General features: G+C 49.5%; 6 protein-coding genes across 6 annotated transcripts; 4 read left to right on the top strand and 2 right to left on the bottom strand.

Moving 5' to 3' along the window:
• The first annotated feature begins 190 nt into the window (after nt 1-190).
• DACRYDRAFT_78684 (chromatin assembly factor 1 subunit C) lies at nt 191-3,546 on the top strand. Its single transcript, XM_040776355.1, has 15 exons — nt 191-360; nt 418-460; nt 514-595; nt 647-807; nt 854-1,082; nt 1,132-1,206; nt 1,252-1,330; nt 1,389-1,456; nt 1,510-1,630; nt 1,680-2,299; nt 2,350-2,424; nt 2,473-2,579; nt 2,638-3,184; nt 3,238-3,341; nt 3,393-3,546. The coding sequence occupies exons 1-10, from the start codon at nt 223-225 to the stop codon at nt 2,058-2,060; spliced, it is 1,377 nt and encodes a 458-aa protein (XP_040629726.1). The 5' UTR covers nt 191-222; the 3' UTR covers nt 2,061-2,299; nt 2,350-2,424; nt 2,473-2,579; nt 2,638-3,184; nt 3,238-3,341; nt 3,393-3,546.
• A 794-nt stretch (nt 3,547-4,340) lies between these two features.
• On the top strand, nt 4,341-5,498 carry DACRYDRAFT_50972 (acyl-CoA N-acyltransferase; the record flags this gene model as incomplete). The annotated part of the gene is made up of 6 exons (XM_040775020.1): nt 4,341-4,403; nt 4,456-4,545; nt 4,603-4,678; nt 4,728-4,792; nt 4,841-4,934; nt 4,984-5,498. Coding segments are annotated over 6 exons (903 nt in total), but the record flags the coding sequence as incomplete, so codon positions are not given.
• A 70-nt stretch (nt 5,499-5,568) lies between these two features.
• On the bottom strand, nt 5,569-6,244 carry DACRYDRAFT_50827 (uncharacterized protein; the record flags this gene model as incomplete). Its single annotated transcript, XM_040775011.1, has 4 exons — nt 5,569-5,616; nt 5,670-5,788; nt 5,859-5,977; nt 6,030-6,244. The coding sequence occupies 4 exons, from the start codon at nt 6,242-6,244 to the stop codon at nt 5,569-5,571; spliced, it is 501 nt and encodes a 166-aa protein (XP_040629724.1).
• A 196-nt stretch (nt 6,245-6,440) lies between these two features.
• Nucleotides 6,441-11,263, bottom strand: DACRYDRAFT_115792 (L-aminoadipate-semialdehyde dehydrogenase; the record flags this gene model as incomplete). The annotated part of the gene is made up of 21 exons (XM_040770081.1): nt 6,441-6,570; nt 6,621-6,728; nt 6,781-7,540; nt 7,590-7,628; nt 7,682-7,755; nt 7,801-7,877; nt 7,932-8,179; nt 8,234-8,512; nt 8,561-8,744; nt 8,792-8,856; nt 8,916-9,435; nt 9,489-9,511; nt 9,565-9,678; nt 9,728-9,886; nt 9,940-9,953; nt 10,014-10,314; nt 10,365-10,451; nt 10,499-10,790; nt 10,839-10,854; nt 10,914-11,100; nt 11,156-11,263. 19 exons carry the CDS (start codon nt 11,261-11,263, stop codon nt 7,103-7,105), a joined length of 3,225 nt encoding a protein of 1,074 aa, XP_040629723.1. The 3' UTR covers nt 6,441-6,570; nt 6,621-6,728; nt 6,781-7,102.
• A 399-nt stretch (nt 11,264-11,662) lies between these two features.
• Nucleotides 11,663-13,447, top strand: DACRYDRAFT_65986 (uncharacterized protein). The gene is made up of 6 exons (XM_040775800.1): nt 11,663-12,252; nt 12,300-12,346; nt 12,393-12,497; nt 12,548-12,619; nt 12,668-13,204; nt 13,260-13,447. The coding sequence occupies exons 1-6, from the start codon at nt 12,043-12,045 to the stop codon at nt 13,387-13,389; spliced, it is 1,101 nt and encodes a 366-aa protein (XP_040629722.1). The 5' UTR covers nt 11,663-12,042; the 3' UTR covers nt 13,390-13,447.
• Nucleotides 13,448-13,684: 237 nt separating this feature from the next.
• Nucleotides 13,685-15,715, top strand: DACRYDRAFT_88508 (Pkinase-domain-containing protein; the record flags this gene model as incomplete). The annotated part of the gene is made up of 12 exons (XM_040776860.1): nt 13,685-13,687; nt 13,742-13,793; nt 13,844-13,874; nt 13,929-14,057; nt 14,121-14,168; nt 14,225-14,255; nt 14,304-14,445; nt 14,499-14,812; nt 14,863-15,014; nt 15,066-15,444; nt 15,492-15,625; nt 15,697-15,715. The coding sequence occupies 12 exons, from the start codon at nt 13,685-13,687 to the stop codon at nt 15,713-15,715; spliced, it is 1,434 nt and encodes a 477-aa protein (XP_040629721.1).
• Nucleotides 15,716-15,998: the final 283 nt, after the last annotated feature.

The raw sequence follows: 15,998 nt of genomic DNA, 5'->3' as shown, positions 1-15,998 counted from the left end.
ATGTGTAGACGCTCAGTTATTATTTTGCAATTTTAAGTGGATTTTTTCCCTACAAACCTGACAAAGTGTGATGAAGACTGTGCTCTGAGGTTGGGGTTAGACGCATAGGGACCCCGGCTACGACTCGAATAGAGTTTTACCGACGAGCGCGACTGAACAACATTGGAGACGCGTCCCGCGCTTGCAACCTCTCACTTACCCTCAACTGAAAGCTGATCGAACATGAGTGCACGCGACACGCCCAATTCGTCGAAGAGCGGTGGTCAAGCTCGTATGGAAGTTGAAGATGACGAGGAACCGCACCGTCCTGATGTTTCTCTCGCTGGGGTTGCGTGGGATGAGCCAGAGCAAGAGGATGAGGTGAGTAGCACCGTGCTCCGTCTTTGTGCCTTGCGCGGTTTGAGCCTTCCTGCCTAGCATAAACTCATCAACGAAGAGTATAAAGTCTGGAAGAAGAACAGTATTTCCCAGTTTGCTCTCCTCGGCTTGGACCTGCTGACCGACAATGCCTAGCTCCATTTCTCTATGACGCCCTAGTCACGCATGCACTCGACTGGCCATCATTGACATGCCAGTGGTTTCCAGATAAGGAAAAGTATACAGGACCACACCCAGCTGTCTATTTGTGCTAAGTTATATGTTCCAGCCCCCCAAACAAACCATATACCGTGCAACGCCTTCTCCTTGGAACGCACTCATCTAATCAAGCGCGAGAGTACCTCCAGATTGTTGAGGTACAATTTCCAAAGGTTCTTGAAAATGGGAAGTCAGTGCTAGATAGTACAGACTATGATGATGAGAAAGGCGGTGAGTGTGTTCGTTCGGTCCTGGCGACTGTACTAACTCTATGAAGAGCTTGGCGCTCACGGTTCACGGGAAGCTCGCATACGCGTTACTCAAAAAATCAACCATCGGCACGAAGTTAACCGCGCACGTTACATGCCTCAAAATCCCGATATCATTGCCACGCAGACCACGATGGGCGATATTTACATATTCGATCGCACTAAACACTCCAACCATCCTGATGCGGACGGGGAGTGCCGACCTGACATCGTCTTGCGTGGGCAGACGCGCGAAAGGTTCGGGCCACCCCTAGAAGTTACCGGATTTATTCCTGACCAGTGTTAGCTATGGAATGAGCTGGAATCCATTGAAGAAAGGGCACATTTTAAGTGCTTCATACGACACTGGTGTCTATGAATGGTGTGTGTCTACGTCGTGCGCAAATCGTCGCTGACATGGGCGTAGGGATTTGCAACAGTATTCAAAGATGAGCGGAAATATTGAGAGTGTGAGGAAGTATGAAGCTCATTCAGAGCAAGTGGAGGTAAGCACTTCTCTAGCGAAAGCAATATATGCGAGACAAGTTCACCCCGCCCATCCAGGACGTCTCTTGGAATCGGCACAATGATTACTTGTTCGCATCCGTTGGAGACGACAAGATGTTATATATGTAAGTTGCACATATTCAAGAGGTGTATTGAAGTCTTGAACTTGCACTTCCAGTTGGGACTCCCGCGCCCCCAATAAACCCATTCAGGATTGTGTGGCCCATGATCAAGATGTGAATGCTGTAGACTTCAACCCGGCATCGGAGACTCTGCTTCTCACTGGCTCGGCTGACTGCGTAAGTGCGGCTCGAACAGTCATAGGACGATCTAATGCAGTTCATTTAGTCCCTGGCTTTGTGGGATCTTCGAAACATCAAAACCAAATTGCATTCGTTCGAGGGTCATCGCGGATCCGTGATCCTCGCAGCATGGTCCCCCAACTACGAGACAGTATTTGCCAGCGTTGGGGATGATCGCCGAGTCAATATATGGGATGTGGCGCGCATAGGAGAGGAGCAAACTCCAGATGATGCGGAAGATGGGCCGCCCGAACTTGTGTTCATGCACGGAGGGCATACTTCGAAAATATCTGATTTTGGGTGGTCGCCCACGACACCATGGCAGCTTTGCTCAACGGCTGACGACAACATTTTGCAGCTATGGACACCTACTTCCAATGTCTGGGCTGGAGAGGCTGTTCCGATTGAGATAGATGAACTCGAATGACCAATCCATGATAAGAGAAGATAATAAAGCGCAACATTACTCTGCATATATCGTGTACCAGTTCTGCCATGGATTTTTTTAAATCTCTTTCAACGGAGGACAGACCCACCTTACAGCTCATCTCGAGCTCGAGACGTACTGAACGGTTCGACAGGTTCCAGGCCATCCAGCCATTCAGTCAAGGCGGCGTTGAATGCTTCAGGTTCCTCCAACTGGGGCCAGTGGGCCGTGCCAAGCCTCTACATTTGACTTTGACTAATGGGCACACAGCATTAAATAGAGAACGAACCTTGACAGTGAGCTTTGAGAACCACTGGTCAGAGTGCAACATCTGATCCACTTCCAACCAATCTGCAACAGGGTCCTGTGTGACCTGTCAGCTTAGCGGCGCATGTCGATGGAGAGGACCCACCACCGTCGGCACGAGCCAGAGCGAAGGCTGTGAAAGAGTGAAATTGCCCTGCTTATTCTGGAATGTGTATGAACCATATCGGTTGCCATTTGTATAGAATTGCAGGGCTGAACGTAGATGATGGATGAGCCATGTTCCCCTTATCTGTTCAAGGCAATAACGCACTATTCTTGAAGCCTTGATGACGATAGCTCTCAACCATGTAGTCTTCTTCTTCTGTTTTCATGAAGGGGATCGGTGGGATCTCTGCAACGTCCTTCCAAGCCCCCAAGAATGAAGTGGTCGATGTGAGAAACTCCGCGGGAGGGGGTGACTGCACATTCCTGAGTGTGCTTCGCAATGTACGACGAATGTCGGCATCCAATTCTTCTGCTGCTCCTGTTGTGTCATTGGCGAAGTAGACTTGATAAGTAAGTTTTGGTAGGTACTTCGTCAGTGCTTCGATGGGCATGTACGGGCCAGCGGAAGGCATGTAAGGTACGACGGCCCCAGCAAGTTCCAGAAAACGATCAGGTCGTTGCCTCCCAGCCTCCCAGCATGCCTCTGCGCCCCAGTCGTGACCAACACAGACCGCAGTTTCAACACCGGCTTGATCAAGGATACAAGTGAAATCGGAAACAAAGTCTTCCATTTGGGATGAAGACTGAACATCCCCGGGGTGCCCTGACTGGCCAAACCCACGGAGATCCGGAACAATCAAATGGTAGTCATTCTAATGGAGGATAAGCACTGTTATTTAGAAGCGATCATAATGCCTCGGCGCACCTCGAATTCCAGGATCTGGTTGGACCAGGTACTCCATAGAGATGGCCAGCCATGGACGAGGAGAAGAACCCTCTTGGCATTGGGGGGATTAACCTCCACATACTCTGCAGAGCTACGTTAGGGCCTCTCTTATGGTGCATGCCATTCCCCCTTACTCAGGTCAATAGTCTTCGACAGAGGTGGGGAAACCGAACGATCGAATGCTGGACAAGATGCTGTTTGCTGAGTGTATGCGCGTGGGTCAAAAGAAGGCTTTGCTGATGCCGGCTCATCAGCACAGACAGCAAGGAGGATAGAAGCAAAGAGCGCCGCCTGGAGTAACATGGCTGAAAGACAACACAGAGCAACGCATGCTGGTGGACGTCTATATATACCGTGGCTTTCAGGAACCCTGAGGACATGGTCTGCGGTGATCCCGTTATTGCCGGCAACTTTCATCCTCCGGTACTGTCTGCCGAATTTGTATCTTCTTTGTGGCGCCGCTAATTATTAGCATTTGGAACGACGGATTGGGCTGTGTTAAAGTCTGATTTTATGGCCTTGCCGCTGCCCGTATTTGAAATGGATCCCGATGCATACGACGTAGAAGGGTCTGAGGAAGACGAGGACCTTGTCGTTGCACAAATCGATGGCCAAGCATCTGCTGAGTTCCTTGGGGAACCGCCACGAAAAAGACCAAAGCTGGACGCAGATTCCCTAGAGGTGAAGGTCATTGATTGCGTTTTGTGCGGTATTCTCACAGCCGTCACACCTACCCAGTCGCCCGATCAGACGATCGATACCACCTCAGTCCTCCAGCAAAGTTCGCCCCTTGGACAACCCAGGCAACGACCGCGGGCAAAACGGAATTTTCGAAATATACACATTGGAAGATGGGAAATTGAGCCTGGGTACGATTCAAACGGTCTTTGTGCTGTTTCGGTCCGCGCTGACCATCTGTCAGGCATTACTCACCATACCCTTTACCAGATGAAGATGATGCAGTTTACACCGCCTTCCAGAGGATAACGCCGCCACCTTCCGCTACTAACGGTCGTCACGGGCGGAGTCGGAAGTCTGGGTCAACAATCGAATCTGAAGACTTCGCCCCAGGGGCCAGCATTCTCTGGGTATGCGATCGATGTTTCAAATACACGAAAAACGCAGCAAGCCACGAACTTCACGCCGTATGCTCGATTCTCATCTGGACTTCGATCTTTTGTGCTCATACTCTACAAGAAAACATGCCAGTCAACACATCCTCCTGGCCGAAAAGTGTACCAAAAAGGAGCGCTTACTATCTGGGAAGTGGATGGTGCACTTTCCAAGGTCCGTCATACATATCCACGAGTCTGCGTATTGTTTTATGTCTCATGACCTCCGCAGCTGTTTTGTCAGAACCTGTCTTTATTTGGAAAACTGTTCATTGATGTGAAGGAGATCTATTTCGACGTTGAGCCATGTGAGGTCCCACAGTTAAAGTACATGCTGGATTGCCTGACATCACGAAGTCATGTTCTACCTGCTGACGGACGGGGACCCCAGGCGAGATCACGTATTAGGTTTTTTCTCCAAAGTAAGAGTCCTCGTCATCACACTGATACAAATGCTTGACTGGGAACAGGAGAAGATCTCGTATGACAATAATAATCTTGCTTGTATCATTACATTTCCCCCGTATCAGAAACGCGGCTATGGCATGCTTATGATCGAGTTCAGTAAGTCGGTTGGTGTAGGATGCTGCGGTGAATACTGAAGTCCATGCAGGTTATGAGCTCTCTAGACGTGACGGCGTTTTTGGCAGTCCCGAACGACCTTTGTCAGAATCCGGTGTTCGGACTTACCTTGCATTTTGGATTTCCATGCTTGTGCGGCATTTGCGATCGGCATTCAAAGTGCATGGCTCTCCAACAAGGAGCGCGAACGTCTCGCGAAAATGGAAGAATACAAAGGGTTGGGATGGCGAGCTTCCCCTCACCCGAGCCAGAGCTGGCGCACTCCAGAACGGCACACATCCAGAAGATCCTTTTGCAGGCAAACGTGTAATCAACGGTATCGATGTCTCAGTGAAGATGACATTGCAAGATCTTGCCCAGGCCACGTACATACGACCGGAAGACATTGCTATGGCCCTGAACGAATGCGGTCTGCTGAAAAGACGTCGTACGATGGGGATGGACAGTCACCCCGAAATAATTATTTGCCAACGAGATCTAGAAAGAGTGGCAGAAGCATATCATGTAAAGCCCCAGTTTTTACATCCCGATCATGTCATGCTATGAAGGGATCAATAAACTTATGATGTAGTCATACAATCATTTTGAGAGATACAATGTGGGTATTTTACCCCAATCAAACATCCAGAACACCGTTGATAAAGTAGATATCACCGTTGGAAGCCTGCGAGTACAATGTGACGTCCGGTACATCAACAAACTAGTTGAGGGACGTACATGGACTTGGTCAAGGATGCGTATAGTCCCATTAACAGCATATTGCTCCCATTTCCATCCACTTTCTGATATCTGCTTGAAATAAACGTGCCGCCCATCCAGGAGGGTCGGATATGCGTCTGAAGACGACAGTTCAATCGGAGCCATCTAACATTTGTAGAAAGCGGACTTAGTTCAGATTCGAGAGACTACGAGACAACAAATGACATACTGGAATAATGTGGACAGATACCCAGCGCTCCACGTTGACCCGGGTCTTCTCATCCGTGATCTCCATGTCGTCCCCATCTGGCGCGGGGCCTTCATGCCTACCATAAAGATCAAACATCCATTCTAGTAGCATGACACAGAACTACTTACGGCTTCCTGTGTAATGCCAACACAGCTTTATTGACAGGCACAAGTAGGGTACTCTTCGACATGGCCGAGGTATCGGATAGCCTCAGGGACACCGACTCTACCTCCCGCGCATAGTCGTACCAAATGGAGCCGGCAGACCGGACAGTAAGAATATCAGCGAGAGTTGGTGGATTGAAAGTCGGATCTGGGGCATCCGTGTCAACCTGATCGCCCATAACAAGCTGGTGTGTCTGTGCACTACAAAGCGCAGGCATGAATAGGATAGAGAGGATGATGGCGCGAAGCAGTTGCATAATGATGGTCGTAGTAGTGTGAAGGCTTCTGTGTGGGCTTAGCGCTCACACCGCCACCAACAGCTTCGGTGGCTGGGCAGAAGGCGCCCTGAACTACCACACCATTGTTCTCACCTCCCACCATGACTAGAGCATCGCGATTTATCACTCTAAGTGCAACTTGCACGCTTATATACGTGATATTATATCTCCGTATCATTCCCGTACCTCTATTCTCCGAGCAAATTGCAAATGATCTCCTTCCCGTTGTAAGAGCTTGGGTCAGTCTGTATACCTCCGGCTGACCCTCACTATGCAGATTCCGTGGTGGCTACTCGTTGCCTTCGGATCCTACTCTTTAGGCAGCCTCGGAATAGGCCTTCTCACATTTCGAGACTGCCCTGATGCTCACAAGGAGCTGCTCATGGTGTGTGATGACTTCACATCGGTCGGACTTCAATCTTAGATGGGGTACACAGGAAGTCAGCGAGGCGAAGAGCGATCTACGTCTGAAAGGCGTAGAGGTCGACTAGTTGAAAGACTGCACTTGGTACGCCTTGGGCATTGGTCTTACCTATGCCTTCTGTCAACCTCGTGCTGGAAAGAGTGCTTGCGTCGAACTCGCGAAAACCAGGCATGTTCTGCTGTCGATTCTGATACCGGTGTACATTCTCATCCTACCAAGTCATACATAACAGCGATAGCAGTTGGCGGGTACTTGTGGGTACTAATATCAGATTTAATTGGGCACAACTGAGGCTGGTTTAAACAATACACTAAACTAGCTTGCGTCTCTTCTACTCAATTAGATCGATGCAGGAAGCCTGTCTTTCTCCATGCTTCCACCCATTTTCCGACTAGCTCATCAGTCGGAGCAGGTGCGGTCCTCAACGACGGGCTGGCAGATTCTGTGGATTTTGTCTCCAAAGGATACCGATGTGCGGTTCCAACGGCGTCGCGGTCATACTTCTCCTCATAGAAAGAAACCAGCTTGATCGTCGGGTTCTTCGCGGGATCCGGATTGGACTGACGCAACAGGTCTACCCATTCTGTCTGAGGAACTCTCTTGAACTGCACGCCGCACTTCTGTAAGCTGTCGAGCACATGTCGCCAGTGAATTGTATGGGGCTGAACAATATGCCAGCAGTGACATGTACCAGGGCCGCCGGGGTCTTGATAGGCGAAGACCAGTTCGACAATGGACCGAGCCGCGAAGTCAACAGTCAGCCAGGAGACATTCTGTCCATCTTGTCAATAAAAGTGTTATTTCCGTGGTGAGAGCACACACTTCATCCAACTCGGGTAACGCATGTATTATTTCGGCACTCTACCCAAGTTGATGAATCAGCTATCCACCTAGAAATGCAATACAGTACCAACCTTGATCATGAGTGAAATAGCCTCTGTTTCGTTCCATATTCCTGTTCGAGAATCACCAACCATTTGGCCAATTCCTGTTTTTGTTCAGCGCAAGGTTGGAAAACAAAAAAGGCGCATACGGAGAACGTCTGCTTGGAGTGCTGTCTTCTCTGAAGCGATGCGGCACAACCTTTCTACCACCCACTTGGAACGAGCGCTTTGAATCGTTCATCAACAAACTGCTACCACGACATGACACCAATATACTCACTAGCCTATGTTCTGAGCAACGTGAGGATCGTCGGTGATATCTTCGGGAACACGAAGGGCCTCAGAGGGACCCAGTAGCGGAGGGTTCGGCCCTTTCCAGGCGAAGACTGCACTGACAGAAGATGAAAAGAAAAATTTAGGTGGGTACTGTTTCGAGCAGTGCAAGGCAAGGTTCATGAGATTCACGGCACCGTTGATGTGTGGCTCGAAGCTAGAGATATTCCAGTTAAAATTCACCGGCCAAGCGTTCTGTGGGGTGCGAAGGTCAGCGTTAACTCCTGGAATGAACGGGATACAACAGACATGAATCACAATAGACACAGAACGAGCAATCTCGTAGTAGCTGTCTTTGTCCAGTCCCAGATTTGGAGCGCCGAAATCGGAAACAGCAAGGCACACAAGTCGATTCTGCGGTTCGTTCAGAGTGAGACCTCTGTCTTTTACACTGTCCAGAACGCGTTTGGCCGCGTCAAGATCGTTTTTCCCTCGGCTCAAACAATACACTTTGATGACATCTGATCGTCTGAGAATTGCCTCTAGAAGCACTGCGCCGAGTGAACCAGTTGCCCCTGTCAGGACCACCTATACAGAAGACCTGAGCTATAACGCGATGTAGCAAGGCTGTCTTACCACGTGATTTTCTACCGAGATATCATGGCTTCCCAGATCAGAAGAATTTCCATTCGTATATGGCTCAGGTGTTGTCAGTAACGTTGAGTACTTCTCGACGAGTTGAAGCACGAATTCCGTAGGATCCGCTTTGACAGCCGTACTGGTACGTCCAGATGAAATATGCCATAGAGACCTCGCCATGCTAACGCAATAAGCCACTTTCAACCAAAATACAACTGGAAAACATACGCGCCAACTGAGGGATGTTCAAACACAAAGTTAGTATGCAAACGTTGACCACCCAAATCAATCTCCTATGTTTCACATGATTTTCAACAGTGGCACAGAGGGATAAGACATGGTCAACACTTACTCTTTGCAGAGCGTTTCGTATTCTGGTCGCCTGGAGCGAGTCCAATCCCAGAGAAACAATATCCATGTTCTCCTCTATCTTAGAATACGATTCCAGTGGGCTGAAAATTTGGGAAACGACCTTCCCAACTAGGTGCTTGGCGTGCTCCTCCCCAGACAACTTCTGTCGAGCGACTCCTTTGTCTTCGTCTCCTTCGAGTTCGCGGTATACCTGGTCAATGATGTGCCGGAACTGGGCATACACCTTTGGTCGCAGGAAGCTACCCTTGTCGGCTTTGGGGAGAGTGGTCTCATAAGGAAGATAGATCAGCGCTTCAGGTGCTAGCTGCGAGTGGCTCGGTGCCTTCGAATTGGCGAGTTTGACAGCTGGGCTGACGAGTTCATAGAGCTCTGCCCGAGCCGCTAACGCAGAAATGTGCTCTGCTAGAATGATGATGGCTCCGATTTGTTCCCGGCCAGCCCCGAACACAACAGCTTCGGAGACATTTCGCGATTGACGTAGCGTGAGTTCGATAGGAGCTCTGAGCCCCAGGAAACATTAACTCTTTCTTTCTTTGATGTAGATAAGGCTCACGGATTGGTTTTTTCGCCATTGACCTTGATAATGCTTTGTGAGCAAGTTGATAAACCTATGTACAGGTCGTACCCACCATGACCAAGGTGTCATCGAGGCGACCCACAAATTTGAAAGCATAAGGAATCGTGGGGTGCTTTCGAAAGAGATCCTTGGTCGAATACGACCCATCAGGCCTGTTGCTCATCACCTGCGGCAAACATTGGGGGAAGGTCTTCCTAGAATAGAGAAAGGCTCGCCTTGGTGGGATATCCGTCCAAGACAACCAATTCAAAGACATCATCACCACGATTTTCGAATTTGATCCAGTTCATAAGGCCCTTCTTCGCCCAGGGCCCATCCCCTCTTAACCAATTCCATCCCTTGTCCGTCTTGAAGTCGCGAAACGAGGTGAAGATCTGTTTTCTTTCATAAGAAAGAGCATCAGTGGTGGATATGAAAGGAATTTAACCTGTCCCATTTCGGCTGTGAAAAGGCCACACCCATGTTAGGAATTGCATACAGACAGTTTGAGTTCTCACGGACTCAGACCATAATGCCCGACAAGGTTCACTCCTTCATCCACAAGCCGCCCGCCGAGTTCGTCTGGACACGCACTGCCTCCAAACATGACTAGCTTGAACGATTTGAGAACATTCATGCCCTCTGGATCCTCCGAAAGAATCTTCAAAACGTATGGGACACCGAACAAAGCCTCCGCGTTGCAGGAGCGCGAAGTTAGCAACTTGCAGATATTCTCGGTCGTCAAAGGGATGAGAGATTGAGGGAAAAGGCAGATTGGGGCGACTCCATGAATTGCTCGGTAGAAACATGAATGTCCATGGTTCTTGTAAGTTGTCAGCAACTCATAGCACAGGACCAACCGGATGAGCTTACATGGTACAAAGGCAGTGTTGTAAAACCTCGTAATCCGAAGTGCTGGGAAAAATTACGAACTGAAGCAATGTGACTCAGAACAATTGGCTTTCACAGAAATCAAGTATAGCTCTAGCATCGGGAAGTTCACTCACCTTGGGAAAGCCAGTACTGCCGCTGGAATGAACGATAAAAGCAGGAAGATGTTCCTCTTCCTCGGGTTTTAATGGGCAGTGAAATGTTGTCTTGCCCGTCTTGTCGCCTTCTTCACGAGCAGCAGCATCGTACACCTCGTCATTAACCTGTCGTATGATGTGCACCGAGTGCGTCGGTGGGTCCTTGGATATCGCTTCTTCTACAACATGTAGGAATGTCGGGTGCGCTATGATGTGGGTTGAGGCTGTTGCTTCAAGAAGATGAGAAACTGCAGCTGATGAATTGTTCACGCTTCCATTGTGTCAGATGCGGATCACGGACACAGTGGTCTTGTCTTACGATATGAAGAGAACACCTTGCGCGCTCGAAAATCAGTACAGTTAGAATCTTCATGGCCGTCAGCGAGTCACGCACAATATCCCATCTTGACCAATGCGAGTTCTTGAATGGCAAAGGACCACCCAGAGTGGCCGAGAAGAGCCACCATCAGTCGGGTATCAGTATCATTGGGAGCCCTCGGCGCTAGGATGCCATTATCCTTGTAATAATTAGCGAGCAAGGAGGCCGCTGCGGAGATATCGCGATAGGTGTACTTGGAATACTACAGTCCACCAGGAACTCAGCGGTATTTCTCCCATTGAAGGAACAGGGCAGACCGACAAGTCCTTGTTCGGGACAGCTAAAATTTCCAAGTCCGGATGCTGCTGAGTACGCAACTCGAGGAGATGATTGATAGAGTGAATCACTTCGCCTTGTGCAGCCATTGCGTGAGCAGCTGTGCAGAGTAAACTGGTTCGAGAGTGCACCAGCAGTCCACCGAGTCAACACTAGAGCCGCGGGGTATATATCCACCATATCTGCCAACCACAAGGTCGGCCCGAGCACCGAACATCGGAGGCGTTGTGTGGCCAGGTGGACTGGACTTCTCCCGGGCCAATTTTTTTATATCCGAAAGAAGCCGACGGTTTGGCGGATCCTCGGTGCAATGATATAGCGCTTCCAAGACGACCACTATGACGACCACCGTCGCTACTTGAGAAGAGCTGAATTCAACACCTGATGATTGTACACTCTCCTCTTCACCATTATGTCTAATATCGTAGGAGCAAAGGCTAGCCAGCGCAACTACCCAGAGCAGGTTCTCATTCCCCGCACCCCTCATTCTAGAGCTGGCTCTTTCAAAGAACATCAGGCAACCGAGCCCCTGCTCCAACACGACGAAGAAACTTCACCGACAGTGATCGGCGGCAATCAATCGGTCTCCCATGTTGCGTGCATACTGCGATACTTTCCTCTGGTCACCGCGCTGTTGTGCGGCATCTTGTTATTCGGTTTGACCATCGTCTCGTATCGACGACCTGAAGTGATCTCCTGGATTACCGGAGACCCTGACTGGGATTTATACAAGGGAGACAATGGAACTTTACCAATTCAACCAGTTCCTGCCATACAAAATCATACAGATCATTCAGCACATCCCGACCATGCAGACTTCGAGCTGGTTATTGACTACTCGAACTATACGAGGTTCCCCTTAACCACCATGGAATACGCGGCTGAGTGTTGGAAACTCAACCAAAAGCCGCATGATCATGGCGATTATTGGGCCCCCGATCACCATGGCGTTCACGATGTGATACATTACGATTCACCAAATATATGTTCAAGCTCGATTACGTACATGCCTGACGGTGAGATTGGCCTGGTTGCCGATCTGGCGTTGATAGCACAGCTAGCTGGGATGGCAAGAGAAGTAGGACCGCGAAGCTCCCTGGAGGCACCTACTGATTTTTTTTCCAGAGAAATCGAACCTTCTTTATTGACGACACCTATTGGAATAGAGGGCGGTAAGCCCATGATTTTTCGGAGAAATACTGCCCTAAAACTGCCCAGCTGGCTCGATTGCTTCGAGGATATTCGTACAACTGAGCCTGGGCCAGAGCCAAATTGTCTTCCTCCCCCATCTGAGGAACTTGTGGCGTGTCCAAGACTAGCAAGGTACCTTTTAATGCATACATATGGCCCGCTTCCCTGAACCAGTATGACAGGCATTGGGTAGTCACTTCGCACACGGCCAAGTTCCATCTAGTCCACGACTTCAACGAGGGGTATGAGGATCCGTGAGCATACCTTGGCATTCAAATTATGCGATTATTAACAGTGGCCAGATACAAACAATCTGTGGGCCGACAGAGACCCATTTTGGAGATGGGACGAAAATCGCTCATGGAAACCATTCGCCCTAAGCAACATATCATAGATCTTATCTATCAAACCAGAAAGACCTTAAGGGAGCACCCATATGTTGGAGTTCACATTCGGCGCGGTGACCAAGCCGCTATGTCGTGGAGATATCACAAGGGTTATGTTCCCACGCATGAATACGTGAACGCGATCGTGACCTTGCTCCCGGATATCAAGACGGTATATATCGCGACTGATGTACTGAGCGCCGTGGCGGAATTCACGGAATTGGCACCGGAAGAATGGAATGTTCACACATTGTCGGCAACGGTTGGCTCTGAAGTGGAGTACCCAGTCGACCGGGAAACAGAGGGTTACTTCCAGAAGCAATGGGAAGAAGACATCCCTAACAAGGAGAGAATAGCTTTGACACGAGGAATGATCGTGGATTTAGCCCTGGTCACTGGCGCATGGGCCGACGACGAGAGCGTTCAGCCTGTTGCCGTGGTGTGCACACTGAGGTACGTTATGTTGGACAACTGCAGTGATATCAAAGATCTGATAGGCGAGTCGCAGTTCGCATGTGTGCAAACTTGCTGCAATGACATTGGGTTGGGAGAGAGCGATGGAGGAGAAACGGTGGGTTGAGATAGATAATCGAGGAGACATTGAGCCTGTATGGAGCGCGTTCCAGCTGTATCATTAGTAGCTCAGAGGATGGGCGCACCTGTGGTAGAGTTTCTCCGGTGATTATCCGTATTTGGCACGAATGAACTTCGACGCGTCGCGCGCATGTGCCATCGTCGCCCACCTCGCCACTTTAGGCGGTCATTCTTGTTCACATACCCCGCGTCGCTCAGCATACCAACTGCCCCTCTTCTTCATCATTCCCTCTCCTGTGCCGACGCACCCCTCTTCTCGGTCATTAGCAATCAGATCTCTCCTAAAAGTCTAGCGTCGCTCTCCCCACACCTTCTCACATCTCGCTTTCTTCACCCAACATGGTACCTGGCAACTACCACATCCTCAAAGTATGACCTGATCTGATATTGTAGCAGAATGCGCACCGCCAAGATCCCGAGGAGCTGTATGTAAAGCAGGATAGGATTGGTACGTAGGGAGACAATTCATCCGTTACGGCGCTTTTACAGCTTGTCAAGGGAAAGGCAGCTTCGGCGAAGTCTTCAAAGGGTATGTGCCAAAATCGCATCCCTCAGTGTACAACGACTCAATTCCAGTGTCCAGATACGATAAGAGAACGCAGAAGACTGTGGCAATTAAGATTATTGATCTTGAGAGTGCGGAGGATGAGATTGAGGATATTCAGCAAGAGATAGCCATTTTGAGCCAGCTGGATTCACCATATGTCACCAAGTGCGTTTCTCTCTCTTCCTCTATATACTTTAAGGTTCTACGTCGACATGAATATGTTGTCAGATATCATGGTTCTTTTTTGAAGGGATCCCACCTCTGGATAGTGATGGAGTGCGTCACAGTCTTACGTCAATCGAATGGCCCTTCTTATATCTTGTTACGTCCAGATACTGCTCGGGTGGCTCATGCTCCGACTTGGTACATGCGTCAAACCTACCTCGTCATTATGACTGACAGTGATATTAGATGAAAGCTGGCACTTTCCGCGAGGAGTACATTGCGATTGTTCTCCGTGAGTTGTTGAGGGGTCTTGAGTATCTGCACCAGGAAGGGAAGCTGCATCGTGACATCAAGGCTGCCAATATACTCCTGAGTGCCACTGGTGACGGTATGTGATGTTGCACTCTCGCCGTGAATAACGGCACTAATGATTGGTTATAGTGAAGCTGGCTGACTTCGGAGTGTCTGGGCAACTCAGCGGCACACTATCATCGAAGAAGAACACTTTCGTTGGTACGCCATACTGGATGAGCCCGGAAGTTATCAAACAATCAGGCTATGATTCCAAGGCAGATATTTGGAGTCTGGGAATCACCGCAATAGAGCTGGCCAAGGGGAATCCACCGTACTCCGAGCTTCATCCCATGAAAGTTCTCTTTCTCATCCCAAAGAATCCGCCGCCACAATTGGACGTGAGCTTCTCGAAGCCATTCCGAGACTTTGTCAATCTCTGCCTACAGCGAGATCCCAAAGATGTGGGTGAAAAATGATTCTCAATTCAACATCCAACTCATTCGAGAGCCAGCGACCACATGCAAAGGAGCTTCTGAAACATAAATTTATCCGTTCGGCAAGGAAAACCGCATATCTCACTGAACTCATCGATAAGCACCAGCAATGGAAATCTTCGGGCGGCGGAGAAGCAGAAGATGATGCTGCGGAAACAGCGGACGATTAGTACGTTCTCAGACAATTGATGTATGGGTATTCCTGATCTATGTATTCTAGTGCTGTCAGGCCAGAAGAAGAGGAGGACCTATGGGACTTCGGCACGGTACGGCAACCACAGGGGCAACCAGCCCCGCGCAATACTAGGATTGCCACACAGACCTCAGAGAATGGGCACCCCAATGGCGGTCTTCGACACGCTACTTCGGCTCGTAATCTTCGTGACAATGAGAATCGACCATCTATATCACCGTCCGTCGTATCTGGCCAGGAAACCCTCCGACAGAATACTGCACCCCCGCCAAAACCGCCTACCTCTGCCCCGGAATATGATTCAGATGATTCAGACGAAGAAGTCTACGAACATGCTTCAAATGGAGAGGAATCAGACCCAGATGGTCTTATGTTGGACACCGTTGTCTTACCGGCCATGGCCACCGTGCGTGACACTGACGATCTATCGCTTGTCGCTAATGATTGAATTAGCTGTTTCCTCGAATTTCCAATGACGAGGGTCGGCGTGCACTTGTCAAACTGCAAGACGCCTTCATTGAAGCTGAAAGGACAATTCCAGGGTTGACATTTGAGCTAATTGGGGAGATCACACGATCCATAAATCAGCAATAGGCTAGACTTGGCGAGGATGCGTATAGTCGTATTTATTTGCCTGGCGTCATTCGGGACCATGTAGGGTGGATCGGGACCAATGAATGTATTAATATCAACCTTTCTTCTCTTTATACAACGCAGATGCTCTATTATTACACTAGAACCTATATCAATGCTAATCTGACAGAACGAGCGGTCAAGTAGCGTCGGCAGTCTTCTTTTTCTTCTTCGTTCCCTGATACGCCAATAAGAATCGACTGGTGGTTCTGACTCACGACAAGTGCTCACCTTCTTCACTCGGCTCACTCGAATGGGTTCCGGGGTTGACACCCCTTCTTCTGGTACCTCATAGGCAGGAAGGGACGCAACGGTCGCTGCTGGAAA

The sequence above is a fragment of the Dacryopinax primogenitus genome, assembly GCF_000292625.1.
Source record: "Dacryopinax primogenitus strain DJM-731 SS1 chromosome Unknown DACRYscaffold_7, whole genome shotgun sequence".
Classification (NCBI taxonomy): Eukaryota; Fungi; Basidiomycota; class Dacrymycetes; order Dacrymycetales; family Dacrymycetaceae; genus Dacryopinax; species Dacryopinax primogenitus.
This window is presented reverse-complemented; position numbering and strand designations above follow the sequence as displayed.

Bases quoted from the DNA above. Each gene is read 5' to 3' on its own strand.
- DACRYDRAFT_78684 (XM_040776355.1), top strand. From the start codon at position 223: ATGAGTGCACGCGACACGCCCAATTCGTCGAAGAGCGGTGGTCAAGCT. The intron at 1,457-1,509 runs GTAAGTTGCACA...TTGCACTTCCAG, and splicing joins GACGACAAGATGTTATATAT to TTGGGACTCCCGCGCCCCCA. The intron at 1,631-1,679 runs GTAAGTGCGGCT...CAGTTCATTTAG, and splicing joins TCACTGGCTCGGCTGACTGC to TCCCTGGCTTTGTGGGATCT.
- DACRYDRAFT_65986 (XM_040775800.1), top strand. From the start codon at position 12,043: ATGGAATACGCGGCTGAGTGTTGGAAACTCAACCAAAAGCCGCATGAT. The intron at 12,253-12,299 runs GTAGGACCGCGA...TTTTTTTTCCAG, and splicing joins TAGCTGGGATGGCAAGAGAA to AGAAATCGAACCTTCTTTAT. The intron at 12,347-12,392 runs GTAAGCCCATGA...AAAACTGCCCAG, and splicing joins ACCTATTGGAATAGAGGGCG to CTGGCTCGATTGCTTCGAGG.